This window comes from Ursus maritimus, unplaced genomic scaffold, assembly GCF_017311325.1.
Source record: "Ursus maritimus isolate PB19 unplaced genomic scaffold, ASM1731132v1 scaffold_1, whole genome shotgun sequence".
In the NCBI taxonomy this organism is placed as follows: domain Eukaryota; kingdom Metazoa; phylum Chordata; class Mammalia; order Carnivora; family Ursidae; genus Ursus; species Ursus maritimus.
Window position 1 is genome coordinate 49628676 of NW_024423343.1, and position 20669 is coordinate 49649344.

At 34.9% G+C, this 20669-nt stretch overlaps 1 protein-coding gene across 4 annotated transcripts in view; it reads left to right on the forward strand.

Annotated features, from left to right (window-relative positions):
* The first annotated feature begins 1943 nt into the window (after nt 1-1943).
* Nucleotides 1944-20669, forward strand: part of PDE1A (phosphodiesterase 1A) — a 241138-nt gene continuing 222412 nt past the window's right edge. For all 4 annotated transcript variants that reach the window (XM_008687225.2, XM_008687226.1, XM_008687221.1 and 1 more), the window contains exon 1: nt 1944-2350. In XM_008687225.2, coding sequence (XP_008685447.1) covers nt 2298-2350 — 53 coding nt within the window. In that variant the 5' untranslated portion in view covers nt 1944-2297. The remainder of the gene's footprint in view (nt 2351-20669) is intronic.

Consider the following 20669-nt stretch of genomic DNA (forward strand, 5'->3'; position numbering starts at 1 on the left):
GCTAGAAGTTTACTAGTATTTGTGCTGAGTTCTTTCCATCCTATAAATGAAGAAATCCTCTCACCTTTCTAATTCAAAAGTCGACAAAACAAAAGTTAATTTTTAAAAGTTAATGAGCTTCTTATTCTCTTGAGTTGTCCTTCAGGAATATTTACGCTAACTTAATAGTAATATAGATAAACCATGAGTACAGAAATTGACTGCTACCCATAAATGCAAACATCCTCCCAGAAGACCTGTGCAGCATGTTATTTCTTATGTGCCTTCCTATACAAAGAAAGCCAAAGCATATGGTTATAATCATGCATTTATTCCAAAGGTCTGCATATCAGTTTGCATATACATGGTCTTCAGATTTAACTGCAGTATTGCATACATGTCAATTTATGATTGGATGCTTATTGATAATTAAGAGAATGCTAATTTAGATGTCATTAAGTAAATATATAATATCTACAGAGATACATACAATATAAAATTATCTTTTTATTTATGACTTCTTTACCTATAGCTTTACATAATAAATGTGTATTTTGGAGTATTAGGCATCATAACTTCTATGCTAGTTCCTTAGCAAGAAGTACACTAATCATATTTAGAAATAGCACGATGGTACCATTAAAGCTGGAAAAGAACATAGAATTCAATGAATGTTATAACCTCATTTTATAAATACAAAAACTGGGGCTCAGATAGGTCAAGAATTTTTCCAACAATGGCCCAGCATTTTCATGATAGAACTAGGATTAGAACCCACTGATTACTTTTAGTTCAATCCTGTCTTAGAATGATGTCATTAGAAAAATTAAAAAAAATATGGATTAGAACTGTGCTCGATATAATCAGTGATTTCTTTGTAATTCTCTTCTTCTTTGTCTTTCCTCTGAGAGGAAAATAAAAATGTGTTCTTGCTCCCGTGGACGTATTTGGTGAGTGCTGAGAACTACAGATTGCAACCATATAGGTCATATCCTCTGTGTCTTTCGACCCTTATTTGATCATTCAATTAAAGGCATGAGTGTTTCTCAATTTCCCCTGCCTTTATCACACGTATATTTTAAAAACATTTTCATCATGCTTTGAGATGGTTTATTTTATTACATACCAAACTTCTGGCCTGGAATCTCATGACGCTATTGATTGAGTAGGAATTTTGTTGGTGATTCAGATATAGGAATGTCTCCAAAATATGTTATATTAAAATGTGAGGGTTCATCTTATCTGTAACTAGAACTAGAGTTCCTGCAGTGTGAGTCTAAGTCTTCCAAGTAAAACAGTTTTTAATGTCATTTATTTTCAGCTGTTTACAACTTCCCTCTAATACCTACATTTCTTTCTTTTTATTTTTGAAACTCAAATTTGATCATATAGTATAAAAACTTAAGTTTCCAAGGGAGTTTGGGGGGTTTAAAAAAAATGTGTGTGTGTGTGTTTTCATATCTTTTTTGCGGTGTCTCCACTTAGTTTGAAAGTCACTCTGGGTACAGACATCTGGGCACAATGTCACTGATAGAACTGAGCAATTTTTGTTTTTCTAACTTTTGCAGCTCTGGCCAGCTTCACATGGGCTTCTATCAGTTGAAATGATATCTTTGACTTTAGCCAAGTGTAGGTTATCGGGTTATGAATGCCAAAAATCATGAGTGGTCGCTACACTAAATCCAGTGTGGATAAAAGCAATATTATAAAATAATTGTAATCTTTTGAAACAGAGCCAGCCACACAGCCTGAGCCCATCTTCCTTCGTTAATTTGTATACAGTTCCTATTTTAACGGAACAAACTTTCAGAGGGTACTCACATGGGACTGCTGAACTAGCTGTACAACTTTTATTTTGAAGAAAAAAGTTGAGCCTCAGAACAGGCTGTTTTAAAGACAGGGAGGGACTTAGCTTTCCCGAGCTTGACCAGCATGTGGAAGGAGTGCTCTCAGGGCTGCAAGAACTCAGGGAGCTCCTACCTGGGTGCCACTAGGGTAGGAAGTTTTCTGTTTGTTTTGTTCTGTTTCTGAGGGTCCTGTGCACTTCTCTTGCCTGTATCACCGTGACTGTTGGTGGTTTTTGCACGCCCTGCTCTGTGGGGGAGTGCCCCAACGTGCCTGTCTTATGTGGCCTCTATGGACACACTGCTCAGCTGGCAGAGAGCAGGGAAGTTTTCTCCTAGCACCCAAGAAGAGAAAGAGGAAACTACTTTTTCCTTCTGGACTCCTTGCAGCACAATAGACCAGGATAAGCTTCCACATTCTCTCCCTGGATTTCTGGAGTGGTTTCCAGGAAGAAGTTAAACTTTTACCTTTAAATGGATGACCATGTCACAATCAGGAAGAAACATCTCCAAAGACCCATCTTTAGGTAAGTAATGCTACATCCCAGTTGGCTCCAGGGCTATCAGGAAAAATAATTTCTTTCCCTTATCCTTAGCTAGGGAATTCTGGCACTAAGTTACAGCAAAGCAATAGAGTGTGTCTAAAGTTTAACTTCATGCATACCTAAGGAGTCCTTTTATTTGCTATTTTCTGAAACTGCACAAGCTCTTATCAACTCCTCAAAATATATTTTAAAAGCAAATTAGCTATTCAAGCACATGAATGACATAGCACTGGAAAAACTTCTAAAACATTATGCAATCCCTCGCTGTTTCCAATGGTTGCACAGCCCTCTAAATTGGAAGTACTGTGCTTGGTTATTTCAACTGATTACACTCAGAGATAGTGTTTCAGTGCAGCAAATGCTGTACCTTTTTGCAGTAATGTGTGGGAAGACAAATGTGAACTTGATGGTTATATACTTAAGTTATATATATATATCTACAGCTAGTTCAGGAGTATCTTTCTGCAGTGTAGGAAACAATAGGGCAACAAGAAAAATTTTACATTGTGGTGAAATCTATGGCCAGAAAAAAATGTAGATACAGTGTAATAGATTGAGTTAAGGTTTTATTTTCGGCGGGGGTGGGGGGGTGCGGCGGGAAGGGCTCACTCTTTCTCTAGAGAACAGAAATTTCTTCATTGACTTTTTAACCCTTGATTGTTTAGTTACTTATGTACTTTAGAATTCAGAATTAGGAATTTAGAATTTTAAAGAGGCTAGAAAATTAACACAGTTTCTGCCTTTTAAGACAGAAGATATAAAAAAAAGAAAGTAATTACATATCAATTTTGTGTTTCCCCCCAGATAATATCCTAAACAAAGTGGAGATACTACATGTTAGCAAAACTAGACGTTAAAGTCAAGTTGCAGTTACTGGTGGTTGATCTAGGATTAACTACAGGATAATAGAATTTTATGGATGAAATTCATGGCATTCTGTGGTTGTCACATAATGAATAAAGAGTGGGCCTCAAGGCATATGTTTTATGTATTGATTAAGCATTGTTACAGCATTATTAGTAACAACAATATACTTTTGTAATGCTTAAAACAAGATACTAGCTCAAATCTGTTTTACAACCTTCTTAAAAATAAATGATATTGTGCGCCTGGGTGGATCCGTTGTTTAAGTGTCTGCCTTCGGCTCGGGTCCTGATCCCAGGGTCCTGGGATTGAGCCCCATGGTGGTGGTGCTGGCTCCCTGCTCAGCGGGGAGCCCTCTTGTCCCTCTCCCTCTGCCCCCTCACCACCACCCCACTGGTCCTCTCTCTCTCTCTCTCAAATAAATAAATCTTTAAAAAAATAATATTTAAATCTATACATGTGGATTTAATATCATAATCTCTGTCTACATTTTGTTCAGTGACAGCAATAAATAACCAAAATACCAAAATGACCCCTGAATGTATATTCACCTGCCATAAGTCCTATGTAATTAATTTCTATTTTCTCCCAAGTGCATGTGACTTCAGAAAGATATGACAGTAGCAGAGATGATGCCAAACTCAACCCCACTGAAGCACCATTAGAAGAGGGAGGGGACCTACGGAAATTTAAGAAGGAAAGATTGTGTTGGATAAAGTCAGATCCAGTTAGCCAGTACCTTTAGTATGTTACCCCACTGGGAAGCTGTTGGAGATTGGAACAGGTAGTCCTTCTCCACTGGTTTATGATGACTTCAAATCCCCTCCTGATGAATTGTATGCTAAGATGCCACTCACAGGGAAATTGCAACTCATTCATGCTTCTGTTCTTTTTCATATAAAGTAACTGAGATTCTTTGCCCAAATAATTAGAATACAATTTGGTAAATTCAAATGACTGCTTCATAATCCTGGTGACATAGAAGAGAAAACATAGCTGCCAAAGAGGACCTGCTTTCACTCAGGCAACTGTTTCACGCAAGTGTACAAATGGTCCCTGACTGAAAACAGGTTAAGGCCGAATGTGGGGTTGGGATTGATTGGTCAGTTGGCACGTTGACAGATGGCTTTGCTTTTATCAGGATATGATTGTCATGAGGAAAAAGGGAGGTGGAGAGTGTCTTCATAAAGCATTCAAATGACTAGACATAATTCCTCAGAGAAAGTGTGGGGCTATTTTTCAGTAAAACACAGCATTGACTTTCTGATAGCAGTTGTACTTTGGGGCAAGTTGGGAAGTGGTTGAAGATTGCTTTTGTATCTTATGCCCTTATCCGATGCCCCACTTCATTTTCTTTTTTGGTCTCCTTTCTCTGGTTCCTTGTCTTCTTGGGCTATTACTGGATTGTCCATCTCTCACACTGAGACATCGTTCTCAAGCCTACCTTTCTGGTCAGAGACCCATGTACCAGACCTTACCGTCTCAGTATGTGCTTGTTCACACCCTACTTCCTAAGGGATATGCCTACTAGTTCTTAATCCACTTAGTAAGCAAAGTAGTGGTAGACTGTTTTGTGTGTGTTAGTCACAAGTTTAACAGAAATTTTGTGGAAATAGTATTTTGACTGCTTATAAATAGTTCACTTAAAATTGTAGTCATTGAGAGGATCTGTCCAGGATTTTTTGGGAAATATCTGACATACTGACACCATTCAAGTTTTTATATACAGACTACTTTCTCCTGCAGCTGAACCAATAGCTTTAATTCAATTCACCAGGCCTTCTCTGATTGATTATAAGTGTCCATAATCTAGGCTACTGCAATGAGGATGTCTGACATGATAAAGAAAAACAAACCGTATCTGCCTTCACATGACATATCATCTAGTATATACCTAGATTACTATGGCACAGGCAGGTGATGGGTGCCAAAAAGGAGGTGACAACATCCTGGGAAATTATAATGAGACAGATTTCAATGATAACTAATTCCGACACCTAAGTGAATTGAGAGAGATAAGCAAGATTTTTTTAAATTTAATTTTTGAAACTGAATAGACATCAATTTTTAATTAGCATCATATTCCTAAATTTCAGACAAGGAAAGTCATCCATCAAGTATAAAAAGTTAGTTGAGAGGCTTTAGAGTAGACAGTGGATGTTGAATTCCATGGCTGGATATGATATCAGGAAGACTCATACATATTCTTTAGATTCTGCCTCTAAAAATGTCTGTGTCTCCAGCAATGGTGATTCCTGAATCATCTCACATAGGTTACCAAATCGATGTCTTAAAAGTCTTTTGTGGAAATTTTAGGTGTATATTTTTACACCAGGTCTTTGAGGAAAGGAAAAAGCAAAGGTTTTTTTTTTTATGCCAAGGTGTGAGTTTATACGATCTCTATTATGCTTGTTATGTGGAACTTGGGATCAGTGAGACTGACCATTCAGCCCTGAGAATATGTAAATGGGTGTATCTCAAACACACTTTGTGGTTTTGCCTGTAGACATTCCTGCAGCTCAGCATTGTATATAAAAATAATGATTCTCCCTTTACTCAAGAGAAATTCTTTAGGTTTTAAAATTTTCCGGGAAGGAAACACTATCACAAAATGAATATTAATATGTTTTAAATCAACAACACTAAGTTTGTTCCTCAGCACATAGAAAATAAAATTACATAGAACCTTAAAATCCAAGATGTGTATAAACACTTGATATTAAAGACCTCCCAAAGAAAAACAGTTTTTTAGACTTCTAAAAACCTCTTTTTTTGTGTTACTACAATGTTTTATCTCTGATGATCATAATTGATCTCTTTATATAGAAGATTCATCAATTTATAATCCATTTCAAATGAATTACCTTTATATAACTTCAGTAAGATAGTTGTTGAAGACACTTTTGTCTTATTGCATACTCATATTGCTTAATGAACTTTCTGTATTCCCATGGGATAAATAAACATTTAACTCTGATATCAAGAAAAAACCATTTCTCCTAATAAAAGTGCATCAGTGAGAATATTTCTTAACTGAGTTTCATTGCCATGAAGCTTAAGTCTGGGTTTCTGTTATTATCAGATCCTCATATTTGATTTGATATTTTATCAAATTCTATTTTATGTGCATTTTTTCCCATTTGTTGCTTCAAATTCTTTCTAGGAGTAGGTAATGAAAAAAATGAATTAAAAAAAATAAATTGAAACTTTTCTTACATGTTAAGCCTTATTTAGTGTTCTTTGATGCCAGTAGCCTTCAGAACCTCTTCTGTGTTCAAAATGAATGTTATTTTTGTGGCGACTTTTCATTAGAAGTAGCACTAAAAAGCTACAAAAGAAATCATGCAAATAGTTGTTCATCAACCCTAGATTTGAGAACTTGTCTATGCATCCAGGATCTGAGACATTAAAGGGCAAGTCCGATTGCTGCCAGGGCCTCAGACTAATGAAAATCATGTTGAGATCTTCACAGCATTTAGAACATGCTGTTTCTTCCCTTTATGCCTTTTCAAAAGTCTTATTTTTACAAGTATCTGTTAGCAGAGGAATTCTGAGTGTGCTTTTGGCAGGCATATTCTCTTCACATGGAGATGGAGAAAGCAGGAGGATGAAATAAGAAAGCACAGGAAAAGAAAGATCCTAATTTTCTTTGTGGACCTAATGGGCATGGTTAGTAACCTATTGCTGCATCTGATTTCTAATTTCAAGGGTGTAATCTATGCTTATATAAGAATAGCATAAAATATCTGTTACATATTTAAAACCATACACTTTTTGGAGTGTAATCATTTTTATTTATTTCCACATTTAACGCTCAGTGTATGAACATCAGTGTTACAGCTAACCCAGAAGTTGCTAGTATGCGGGGGCTGTGCTGCATTTCAGATTTTTACACGTTAATAAGGTGGGACACCTGACTGACTGCTGATTTATGGTAGTTTTCTACATAAAATGCCTGGATACTATTCAGTTATTCAGGTATTTCAAGCCCATTTCCTTCAGGGTTTTGGGAATAACAAAAAAGCTGAACATATACAAAATATAAAGTCACTTCAAAATTTAAAGAAATTGTAATACAGGGTTGGACATTGGTATTTTTGTCTCATAAATATTTAAGTATTTATGATTTTCTGTGATTTAATCCTCTTTTTAACACTTCCCTCTCACCAGAAACACATATTTCAGACAGGAATATATTTAGTACAAGTCATCAGAGTGAAAAGTAATTATGTAGAAAAAAATTAAGTGTAAGCTGATGAAGTAGTGTATGTAAAATATCTTTTTTATGCAATGAATTTCCTCATAGGAAAAAGCTTTATGTAATTTTATTTTATTTTAGAATCCAAAATATAATAAAATTCTATATTTATGAAAATGTTTTAACAGTTTTTGGCTCTAAGACAAATTGATTGTGAATTTGTTTTTTTAAAAAAGAGAAAAAATATGAATTTTCCAGAAATGGTTACATAGTTACATATTAGAAATTTAGTTTCATAGTTTTTTTTTTTTTTTACTAAGTGATGATTTTTATGTGACAGTTAATTGATTGAACAAGACAATTATGTTTAAATTATTCTCTCCTTGCTATGAAAGTGAAAAATACTTCTGGAAAATACACAGTGAAATGAATTTAATGTTTATAATGCTGTTAGTTAATGTTAGTTAATAGAAGAACAATTATATTTTGTAACAGGAATGTTTATTAAAAATTAGTTTTTCATTGTTTGGGTCAGGATGTTTTTGCTGTTGATCAAAGGTCGTTGTATGACTTATAAGGCAAGGAACAGACTTGAATTGCTCTTTAAGATGGACTACATTTTATTTTATTTTATTTTATTTTATTTTATTTATTTATTTTTTAAGATGGACTACATTTTAAATGTAATGGCTGTATCTACGAATGTCCGTTCTTTTTTTTTCAATAATAATTCGATGAGCAGTTTTGTGTCTATAGCTTCATTTACGTGTGTAGATAGGTACACATCCTCACTATCTGGAGTTTGGAAATGACAACACAAATAATAAAGACAGATGAAAGGACACCACCTGAGGAGTGATAGGTTCAGAATTGTCTCATTTCTAAGTATTAAAAAAAGATGCTTTTCATTTTTCATCCATTGGTTTGGAAAACTTTTGTAGCCCTGGCTCATTAATACTTGAACAATTCTTCATGAAAAATGATGAACGATTTCCTTAAAAAAAAAAAATGTAGTGGCTGGGTGGCTCAGTTGGTTAAGCATCTGCCTTGGGTTCAGGTCATGATCTCAGGGTCCTGGAATCGAGTTCTGCATCACGCTCCTTGCTCAGTGTGGAGCCTGCTTCTCCCTCTGCCTGCCACTCTCCCTGCTTGTGCTCCTTCTCTTTCTCTATGACAAATAAATAAATAAAATCTTAAGATAAAATGGGCTACAAAGATCAAAGCAAAACAACAAACACCTATGAATGTAAGACACAGGGTAATGTTTATCATGCAAAAGTTATCAGACAGAACTGTGCCTTTTTTCTTTTCCAACTGTGATAAAAGTAGTTCTAATTTTTAAGTGGTCATCACAAATAAATAAGCCATAATTTGTCATACACTTTAAAGTCAGGCAGCAAGTAGTTTACCCCTGCTGGTATTATTTCATCCACAATCAAGCAAATTTAAGCTATTTCCGATAAACTTACCATCACCAGCAGCAGTAGCAGCAGTAGGTATTAATGTTAATAATAAGAGCTGCTGTTTATTGAAATCTTAGCGTATTTTTAATCATTTATGGGTATATAATTCCTTAAAGAAGTAGTAAACCCATAATTAATAATTTTGGGTATGGATCCAGGAACGGAGAATAGATTGAAACATAGGAAAATGTCTCTCTCTCAGGAGCTACACAAATCTTGTTTTCTAAGCTAGAGAAGCTTGGTGATAATTGTGTTTATCTTGGACATTGGCATGTTTTAGAAATGGCTTTTGTAATGTTTGAAATGAGGAAAATCAAGATCATGCAGGTAAAGTGAACTACTGGATAATTTAATGGTTTTATACCATCTGGAAATTTTTATATTTGGAATAATCAGTCTACTACATATAGTGTTTAGGTTAAAAGCTATGAAAAAGAATAAGATTAAGGTGACCTATAAGTTTGTAGAGATTAAATAAGTTTCAAAAGGTCTGCAATATTTATAAACCATGTCTCTTCAGTTCTGTGACTGGACATGACATAATTTTGATAGTTAGTTCTCATGGGAAAGCTTCCGTTTATTTACGTATTTGATTAAGGCCACTTGGACATGAGCTCTAATTGAGGAAAATCCAACATTTCCTGAACTGGAACTGCTGGAAATGAATGGGGCAAGTCACAGTGCACTTGAACAGAAGATAAAACTTTCAGATTTGTTATCTTCATAACATCCCAAGCCTGCTCCTTTAGAGCCATGTTTTTGTTGTTGTTGTTGTTGTTGTTTTTAATGGAGAAACACTAATTCTGAGTCAAATTGGTGACCATTTTTAGTGTTTTGGCCACTCCATACTTTAGCATCTTAGGATGTTATTTTTAGAGTTGTTTGTTAAAACAGGTATTTAAATATTAATTATATATTTATTAACCAGTTGTTTATAGGCATTGAATGTCAAGGGCCTTTATTATGAAAATCACCACTTCAGCTTTAAAAATATTAATATTTAATTTGACATTTTCAAAGATCAAAGAGCTTGGAACAAATTGTTTAGAGACCAATGTAATGAAAAATAGCATGTCTGTATCTTTAATATACAAATGTGGTGATTTCTGAGTCCTAATTGAGGAAGAAAAGAAAATCCCACTAGGTCAAAGTCATTTTTAAATTATACCATTAAATTAAAATTTGGATGAAAGTAGGGATGTGTGACCATCTGGGACCACCTGTTTGTTAGATATCTCCTCTAATCTTCATTAGAGATTAGAGTGCTTATACCTATTCCAGTGGTACTGTCTTTGTGGAACAACGTGAAATAGAAAAAAGAGACTCTTGCAAATTTCTGCGCCCACTAATTAAGCATGTGCTGTTCAGTTCTGCAGCATCTAATTTTTTCTAACTCTGAGATCCCATGTCATTTTCTCTGGGTTTCTTTTACTGCACATATCACTTCGTTCTATTATAATTACTTTAGTAAGAGGATCAACTCTCCTAAAAAAAATTTAAGATTCTGAGGCTGCAATCAATATTGAATTCATCTTTGTATTTTCCATAACTTTTGGTGGAATGTGTGTCACAAGTAAGCACTTACATAGTCTTCGAAAAGAGACTAAAGTCAGTATTGTAAATGTGTGAAATAGGTGGTGTTGGGAACTATGGTAGATGCGAAATGAAACCTTTTAGTTTCACATTTTTAAAAACAGTGAAGACTGGGGCAGCTGAGTGGCTCAGTTGGCTGGGTGTTTGACTCTTGGTTTTGGCTCAGGTCATGATCTCATGGATAATGGGGGGGAGCCCAAGGGCCCCAACACGGCTCCATACTCAGCCATAGGAAGTCTGCTTGAAAGATTCTGTCCCTCTGCCCCTCACCTGACTCCCACATGCATGTGTTTACACTCTCTCTCTCTCTAAAATAAAAAAATAAATATTTATTAAAAAAAAAAACACAGTGAAAAACTAAACAAAATCCAGCTACAGACTGCTAGCTGGTGACCCTTGAAATGAACAAACAATAGGGTGAATAATTTGTTTAGTTAGGTCTGCATAATGATAATCCATTTGCAGGGTGAATGATGGCCAGTAAGTCTTGGCTGAAAATTCTGGCAGCCATATCACAGAGGATTGCTAGAGGGTTGGGTACTTGGTTCTTGTTTCCACTACTAGTTATGAATGAGAAAACCAAACTCTACAATGCACCTGTACTGATAATCTGTATATAATTTTGTAGCATTAAAGGAAAAGATGAAAAAACATATATTTGTTGAATAAATAAAATGCATTCCTGTTAGCCCCAACCTGGACTATTCCTTAATCAGCGAATTCAATGCCTATAGTCCATTCCCCCTTTGAACAATCATAACTTGTTAGAAATTACTTTCTTAAATGGAAATCTGTTTCAATCAATACAAACTTTTTTTCTCTCTTAGCAGAACTGGAATGAGAAAGACCTAAACTCTCTTTCACAGGACAGCCTTTCAAATGCTGAAGACAATTGCTGTTTATAAATCTCCCTAAAACATAACGGCTTAAAACAGGAGTCTACAGATCAGCTCACTGCTTCTGTGAATCCAGTGGGCTTTCTTATGCATCTATGGCCAAATCATAGGTTTGCTGTGAACTGGCTGGCCTAGGAGGACCTTGGTTACATGACTTGAGTTTCTTCCATGTATCTCTCATATCCCACAAGCTAGCCTGGATATTTTCTCATCGTAGTAGCAGGAATCAATTGAGGAAGCAGAAACTCACAAACAGTTTTTTCAAGGCTCTGATTGAGTTTGAACTGAGTCAAGTTGCTTCTGTCCCACTGGCAAAATCAAAAAGTCACATGGCCAAACCCAGAATTGGTATGGGAGAATATTACTAAGAGGAAGCACATATAATTGAGTCAATTAATACAATTAATGCTCTCTGAACACTCATGCTTTTTTTAATTCTTCTTTCTTTTATTCCATCTATAGTCCATCTTCGTTCAGCCAATTGAAGAGATAGCATATAATTTGAATTTTTATTTCATGTTGTTGAAGTTATCTGAGAGGCTAGTGAGGATAGGAAAAAATGTGTATATTAACAAAATAGTGACGTCCTCTTGACTCTCATGTGACTGAGGAGTCAAATATTGTTCACCTGACTCCAGAATTATAGTGTGCCTGAGATTCCTGGTTAAATAAAGTTTTAAAAAGTTAAACATTAAAGAAGTTTCACTGATTTCTTAAAACATGGGCTATTAAGCCCATAATGATGGCCCATGTTTTCTCAATTTCTTTTGGAGAATTGATTTTTACCAAGTGTCTTGCTAACAGGCTTGAGATAATTCATTATTTTAATACAAACTGAATATAATTAATTCTGGGCAGTTCAATTCCAATTCCACTAAAACTATGACATGGAAAGGAGACCTTGTAAATACTGAAATAAAATAATGCTTCCTTACGCATTTGAACCATATGTGAATCTCATCCATAATGTATATTCTCTAGGGATTTATGATTTTTATGTTTCAAAAATTATTTCTTCTTTATGGTATAGAGTTATGACATTATTTTCTATTACTGAACCCTTCCAAACACCACTACAGTGAGTAAATGTTTTCATAAAAGCCAAATTACATAATTCCTCTTTTAAATCAGTGATTCACAATATGAATCTGTTTGCTATGGACATAAGAATTGCAGCTTACAAAACAAAACAAAACAAAACAAAAACAAAACAAGCTCCTGAAACTCTAATCTCAGATATTCTGCTTTGGTAGGTTTGGGAGTAGAAAGCTTTGATAAACGTATTTCCACATGCTCCCCATTTTATGTTGATTCATAGCTAGATTTGGGAGCCACTTAATGATATCATTTATTGAATAAGAATGGAAGATCAGAGTAGTTTGGAAAACACTTTGATTAGATTAGCATCATTATTGGAAATATAAGCCACATTTTACTTTTAGTTTTTTTTTTTAAGATTTATTTTTATTTATTTGAGAGAGAGAGAGCACAGAGGGAGAGAAAGAGAGAAATCCAAGCAGACTCTGTGCTCAGTGTGGAGCCTGACCGGGGGCTTGATCTCAAGACTCTGAGATCATGACCTGAGCTGAAACCAAGAGTTGGATGCTTAACCAACTGTGCCACCAAGCTCCCCTTTCCTTTTAGTTTCATTTGAAAATGTCTATAAGCGACTTATGAAAATGAAGGGGGTTAATTTTCTCCTCTAAAAATCTTAAAGCCTTTTTTAAAATGTAGGTTTATAAGGTACAAAGATAAATTACCATGAACTCCAAATCGATGGTTTTCCACATTGCCTGTATCTTACAATCACTGGGGAATTTTCACATTCAAACACCCAGATTATATCTCAGACTCATGTATCTCCTGGGTGAAACCCAGGAATCGGTGATTTTTAAAACTCTAATGTGCAGCCAAGTTTGAGAACTACTGTCCTAAAGTGAAGCTCATATGAAGTAAAGTGACAGGGAGAAACCTTTAAGGTGAACATTGAAGGTTCCTTCATTTTGATAGGCAAGTGGAAAAAGAAGAGAAGGGTATCAAAAAGGTTGTATAACTTCAGTAGAGGCATGGGATTACAAAACTGCGTGAAGTGTTTGGGAGTTTTGGGCATAGGGAGAATTCCTGATTAGCCAGCATAGAACTAAGCTTCTGCATGGGGAGGGATGCATGGTTTTAAGTGGTTAGGGCTAGTAGGTCAAGAGCCATACTGCATTTATTTTGTGAATATGTGCTTCTGCCCATCTGGTTCATTGTTAAAACTGACAAGTCTGTTGAACTGAACTTCTAAACTCCTGAGCTCAGTGTTTCCAAAAGCTCTTTCTTCATAGAACACCATTCCCCTGAGATACTCTGAACAAAAGCATCAAATAAGTTTGGGAAATACTGCCTGTCATACTCTCCTCTTAGAAATTTACAAGGCATATTAGATTTTTTGCAGTAAAACTTAAGTTTCTTTACTCCGATATTTCCCCAAATATATTCTATTGATACACAATGCTTATTAATATCTCCAGAAATTAGTGTTCCAAGGTACACATTACTGTTTCTCTAAATTTTCCCAAAATATACCTCCTTCATTTTTCTGAGATTCACTTTACTTCAGCTAGTCTTTTTTCTTCCTTTACTTCTTTTCTTACTTATGTTATCTGGAAGATCGTCTGACCCCAAGATATTTCTCCATAGTTAATATTTTCCATCTACCCTTAGAAAATCTAGGCAAACAAAGTTGCCTAGTTGAGAGAATAATGTTCTATTACATAACTGCAATGGTGTGAGTTTTTAAAAAGGGAAGAAGAAATATTTTGAAAAGATTGAGAGATGATGAATAATATCACATTATTGAAACAGCTGAGGGTAAATTAAGAAATAACAGATGGGAGTTATCTGTGGATTATCACGCCCAGGTATCATGTACACACAAGTTTGGCAGCATTTTACCTAGCTCTTGTGCCTTTTTCCTTATTTCTTCCTGAAGAGAGTTTTTTTTTTTTAAAGCATTGCTTTTAAATTCACACTTAGCAAAATGCAGATGATACAAGATCTGCAAATAATACCATTTGAATAATGATGGCTTATGCTTGTGTAGAATCCCATAACAAGAGTTTTGAAAAACATTTTTTAACATCTTTTATACTATTTGTTTACACAATATCCTTATGAGGTAGAAAGGAAACTATGTAGATCTCCATTTTACAGGTGAAGAAAGTGAAGCTCAGGGGGTCACAAGGAGCTAGATGGGGAAACATTGAAGAGTACTGATAGTAAGAACAAACAGTGTGGCTTGCAATTACAGATTGTATCATCATAACAGATAGTGTTAGGGGACCTTAAGTGTATGTGCCAGGCTGGCCATACAATCCTTCCCTTGGGCTATAACCCATTCTCACTAGCCAAGGAAATGATTTGAATCACCTTAAAAAATTATTTTGAGCAACTCAGAATTATTTAATAGTCATTATATTCATGAAAATCTTCTGTTCCAGAGGTGGAGCAAGAGAAAAACAATGAGCAAGAGTACATTATCATGTGTTCTCTGGGTCATATGATTTACTGTGAATACCATACAAACACAAATATAGATTTGACACGTCACATATGAAGCACTTACTAGGAATTTTAGGACATGAAATACTGTCTCCAGAAGAAGTAAAGAGAGAGGAGGGAAAAGAAAGATAAAGTTCAGGCATTTGCTTTGAAAGTGTTTCTATACAGAAGAGATTTGTTGCTACCATAGTATAAATAACATTTTTGCAAGCAGTAGAAAGACCCTTTCAGGTACTGAAGGATGAGGCTTCTAGGTTGTGCAAGACTAGAACTAGATGTCATTATGACTTCATTATGATTTCATTAATAGACATGAATAAAATATAATTTGACAGTAGCCATCCTATCGATCTTTCTTTTTTAGGCTTTGCTTTCTATAAATTTCCTCATACTCAAAGTGCTTGAAATTTACTGTTCAGATGGCATTTTATTTTAATGTACTTTAGACCATTCTAGAGTGCCATAAAACTTCCATGTTTTATTTTAGAATATTTTACTTTATTTACTTATTGTAATTTTTTTCTGAAAATATCATACTAAGAATCTATCTTCCAAAGGGAAAGTAAATCTTACATATTGTTAGGCAGAACAATACAATAACAAGGCTATTTTCTCTCTTTCAAGAATCAAGTCTTTAAAAAGTCTTTACTATGTGGCAAAGACAATTTATTTAAAATACAGTCCATTTCTAAGTAGATCCATTATTTCTTGATCTTTACTTATTTAAAAAAATGGAAAACACTTTCTGAGTACATTTTGAGGAGCCAAACAGCTGTACCAAATGACATTGACCTAAATTTTATATAAAAGTTCTTACTAATTCTGTATACCAGCTTTTAGACAAACCCATGTGGAAGTTGAGCTGCTAAGTTGAATAATTTTGATCAGTATATGTAATCTGGTTAATCTGTTTTGCTTTAGCCTTCTTTTTACCTAGCAACACACTGTTTCCCCCTCTTTTATTAGACCAGTTGGCAATGTAGCCTCATTTATCTACTTAGTGGAGGCCATGTCACCATTGTGCAGGTGAAGGACCCTACTTGCATCTAGTTTTTTAGTTTACATTTTTTATAGATATCTAGGTAAAAATATGATCATTTCTCCTTCCCACTCCCTGTTCTTTTCTTTCTCTCTCCTCTCCTGACAAACACCAGAGTGCTTAGCATTACCTGTGTGAGAAGAACTGACCATATTCTTAGAAAACCAATGGCCATGCCTATTAGTGTGTTATCCTAACGGGTTCTACCTACAACTGTAAACATTAGAACATTTAAGGCCACCCAGAGCTATGAGTTCAAATCTGAACGGACACTGGTCTTATGACTTCCAGACTTTTTGGTTCTGGATTTTCCCTTAAAGATTGGGATGCCAAGGGAATGGTCTAGAATTCCATGTTTAAGACTTGTCTTAGATTAGAATGCTTAGGTGATGTCTCTGTATATGACTTATTAACTTGGAGATGCTCACTCTAAAATAATTTTTCCTTAGATTTTCTACTGTGTCAAGTTACACTTCAATCTCCCTCCCTTCCATTTATTACACTTTAAAATGTAGACTGTCTAGGGGCGCCTGGGTGGCGCAGTCATTAAGCGTCTGCCTTCGGCTCAGGGCGTGATCCAGCATTCTGGGATCGAGCCCCACATCAGGCTTCTCCACTGGGAGCCTGCTTCTTCCTCTCCCACTCCCCCTGCTTGTGTTCCCTCTCTCGCTGGCTGTCTCTATCTCTGTCAAATAAATAAATAAAATCTTAAAAAAAAAATGTAGACTGTCTGCAGCTTCCACATCCTCTCATTAACTTTCCTAGTCCCTTGCAAAACCACCTCTTCTCATAATCTCAATTGCCTTCTCTGTTAGGTGATTTCTACATTTATATTTGTAGATCTCTATTCTGAGTGACAATTTACCTCTCTTCCCGTCTCTTAGACATGTCTACCTGAATGACTTCCTGATACTTGATATTGATTCATCCCAAAGAGATTTATTATAACACCTACTTCCTCTATGAGAGTAAGTTCCGGGGATTATGTATGCTTGTCTCTCTAAACTTTGTCCCTTGTAGCACTAGTGTCCCATGAGACTTAATAGTTTTACACACACACACACACACACACACACACTACTACTACTACACAATTTCCTGGAACTTTATTACGTTTATGTTAAATGTAAATATTTAAGAGGAAGATAAGATATTTAGTGTGTCCTAAATTGACAGTGAAACCCTCTTTGTGTTGAATATTTATAAACATATCAAAGTCTCCAGTAAACTGTTTGAGAAATATTGCTTAGACGAACAGCCTAGGCTGTTTGTTGATAGCTACTAAAGAAAGCATAAAATGTTTCCCAGTACTTCTACTCCGCTTGTCATTTTAGCTTGAAATCTGTTATTTTTGATGCCTCTTTAACTTACTGTTTTCCACAACAAAATGCATATCAAATTCTTTCTGTTCTGTTTTTTAAAAAATTACTTATTTTTCTCCCCCTTGTGCCTTTTCACTTCAAAACCTTTCCCCCTTTCAATCTAAAACTTTATATTTCTGAGATTAACCTTCTAACATCCAGCCCTCCTTTCACAGTTCCTTGTTTCTAGAGTCATTAGATTCATCTTTAGAGTTTTGTCATGGGTATATCATTCCCTTCTTTCATAATTTGCAATGACTCTTCATTTTCAACTAAGTGAAATATTGACTCTTCTGTCATTTGAAACACTTTATACCTACTTTCCATTTACCTCACCTCCTTCCTCCTTTCACAAATCCTATGTTACACTCATTCTGGATGCCTCACTGTCCTCTAGGACCTGTTGCATACTTCCCTTCCTGAACGTATGTCCATTCTGCTTCCTTTGCTTCAATGCTTTCCCTCCATCTCCTATTTAAACTTCCTGTCTGTTTTTGTTCATGCTTCAAGTACTTTTTCAAATGCTACTGCTGTCTTCATGAAGTGTTCCCTGGTTCATTCAGTGAATATAAACTTCTCTTCTCTTGGACTTTGGTGGTGATAGATTTTTTGGTTGTTTTGTTGTTGTTTATTTGTTTGTTTATTTTATGTAACTCTGTATTCCTGAGCATATTTGCCAGAAATTGGCATGATCATTTCTTGTTTAGTGGATATCCTATCATCCCTTCTTAGTATGAACTTATTGGTGATTGTCAAATAAATAAATGTAGAGGACAATTAGAAGTTGATGAGTATACATTTAATTTTTAAATCCTCTGTGTTTACCACATATCTTGCAAGTTTTATTATTCTACATTGTTAAGGAAAGTGATTATACCACCCTTATGAAGTAGAGTTTGAGAAATGGAAATGCTTTACACAGAATGACACAGGCTATGTGAGCTGAGCTATGTTATTCTATTACATAGCCATGTATTTATTGTATTACAATTCTTATATATTCATTAGAGCGTATTCCCACATTCCTGTTTACATTGTTAATCATTATTGTTATAGTTGGAAATAATTCATATCAAGATACAGGCTTTCTTTGGGGCATTTGGGTGGCTCAGTCAGTTGAGCATCTGACTCTTGATTTTGGCTCAGGTCATAATCTCAGGGTCATGAGATCAAGTCCTGCATTGGGCTCCACACTCAGCATGGAACATACTTAAAATTCTCTCTCTCGCTCTCCCTTTGCCTCTCCCCACTTGTGCTCTCTATTAAAAAAAAAAAGATACAGGCTTTCTTTAAAGTAAATAACACTCTAATTAAAGGTTTATTCACAGTTTCAAACTGTGGGGACATTTAAAAATAGTAAATTAGTTTATTGTTCATTATAAGATTTTGATTTTTTTTTCACAAATTTATTCTTATAAAGTATAAATTTAGAACCCATTCATTAGGAGATACCTTATGGAATATCTACTCTGAAAATGGAAGAAAGCAGAAAAAAATATTTGTTATTTTGAACTCTTTATAATGAAAATTATTATTCTTATTATTAATTGTGTTTTGGCTATTTAATGATCTGATTCAAAAGTATCATGAAGAGATACCATATTTAATATATATTAATATTTTTACTGGTAGGCCATATGGCACATATCATTTTAATAATTCTGACCACTGCAGTTAAATGAGATCAGGAAAGGGATCTTGACTTCCCCTACCCATATGATATACCCAGTGATTCTCCCATTAATTCTGTTGTCATGAATGGAAGGGTAAAAAAAGATGCTTCCATAGACCTATCAAGACATGAGAACATGGTTATTTCATATCACCTGTAACTTCCATTTGAAATATTTATCACAGTTTGTACTTATACACTTCCATATATAATTTGCTTTTTGTCTATCTCTTCCATTGGAGTGGAAGAGATAGAGACCTAGACACAGACTCCAGAGACCCTTCTCTGGAGCAGAGCTATGCAGTAAAAGGAAAGCACTGGAAAGGCTCAGGTTTTGCCCTGGGGGATCCTGGAAAATTTGAAGTTGGCATCTGCCCTCAGGCTCAGCCTCTGTTCCACGTGTCCCAGCATGGCAGCTCGAAGTCTGCTGCATGTGAGCTCAGGATCCCTTCCCTGTGATATTATGTTTATTGTTGTATATATACAATATTGTATATATACATATACACAAATGTATTATTTTATATATACATACAGTATATATAGTATGCATCTGTGTGTATACATATATATTATATATGCATATATATTAGTTTATTACATATATATTTATTATTTAATAAATGTTGTGTTCTATAAGAAAGATACTTTGGGGGAATCTCCAGTTCTCCAATAGTCCCCTCGCACATGCAGACTCAGCTACTTAACATTTGTTCCAAGAGTAAGTAGTCAGCCAAGAGTCCAAGTTTGGTTTTTTGGTCACTATGATATCATTTTTTTTCCAAATATTCTGTTTAAAATATATTGAAGAAAACAAAAACTGCATTCAAATCAGACATAAATGATCCTGAACAATTATAAACTTTGGGAAAGTTTACCAAGTATAGTATGAGTTTATGCTGACTTTTCTAGTGAAGACATTTTAGTGGCAATTTGAAAGTTCCTAGAATCAACCCAAAGAAACAATGACATGAATAGCACTTCATTGTGAAATAAGATTCCACAAATCTCTGCCAATCTTACCTTTGATATTTTTTTCTATGTATTTTTATATCTGCTTCTTCATGTGAAGGAAACATTTTCAAAGTGCCCTTTGAGTTATTCTGAGTGAAGGTAGATTAACAAATCCGGCTATTGAAGATCAATTTTGGCAGCATCATTGAAAAATATGCAGACCTTAAGCCTCAAAACAGAAAATGTGATATTATTGATTACTTCAACACAACACCATGTAGTTATACTTTTATTCCTTTATACAAACAAAATACATTAATTAAAAATTAATCCATTGCTTTTTCAATTTTTGGAAATATCTCTAATGCTTACTTTATTATTTATATTTTTATACGGGCATAACAACACAAGTTCAGCTAGAAAAAATGTTTACTGTCTAATTTCTTTTCTAGCCATTATTATTATTTGTCTCATTGAATGATTATTTCTGAGAATAATTTTTTCATACATATGAGAGAAGTGTTAAAAAATGATCGACTCTGTGTGTCCAACACGTTAGGTATGCCACTGGTTAAAACTCAGGGTTATTTTAAAAAATCTACTTGGATGATTGTGGGAAATAGCTTTTTATTTCTTTGTCTCCACCAGAGTTCTGAGCATAGCAGTTGATAACACATACTTATTGAATGAAAAGACACATGATAAATGAATAATAAAC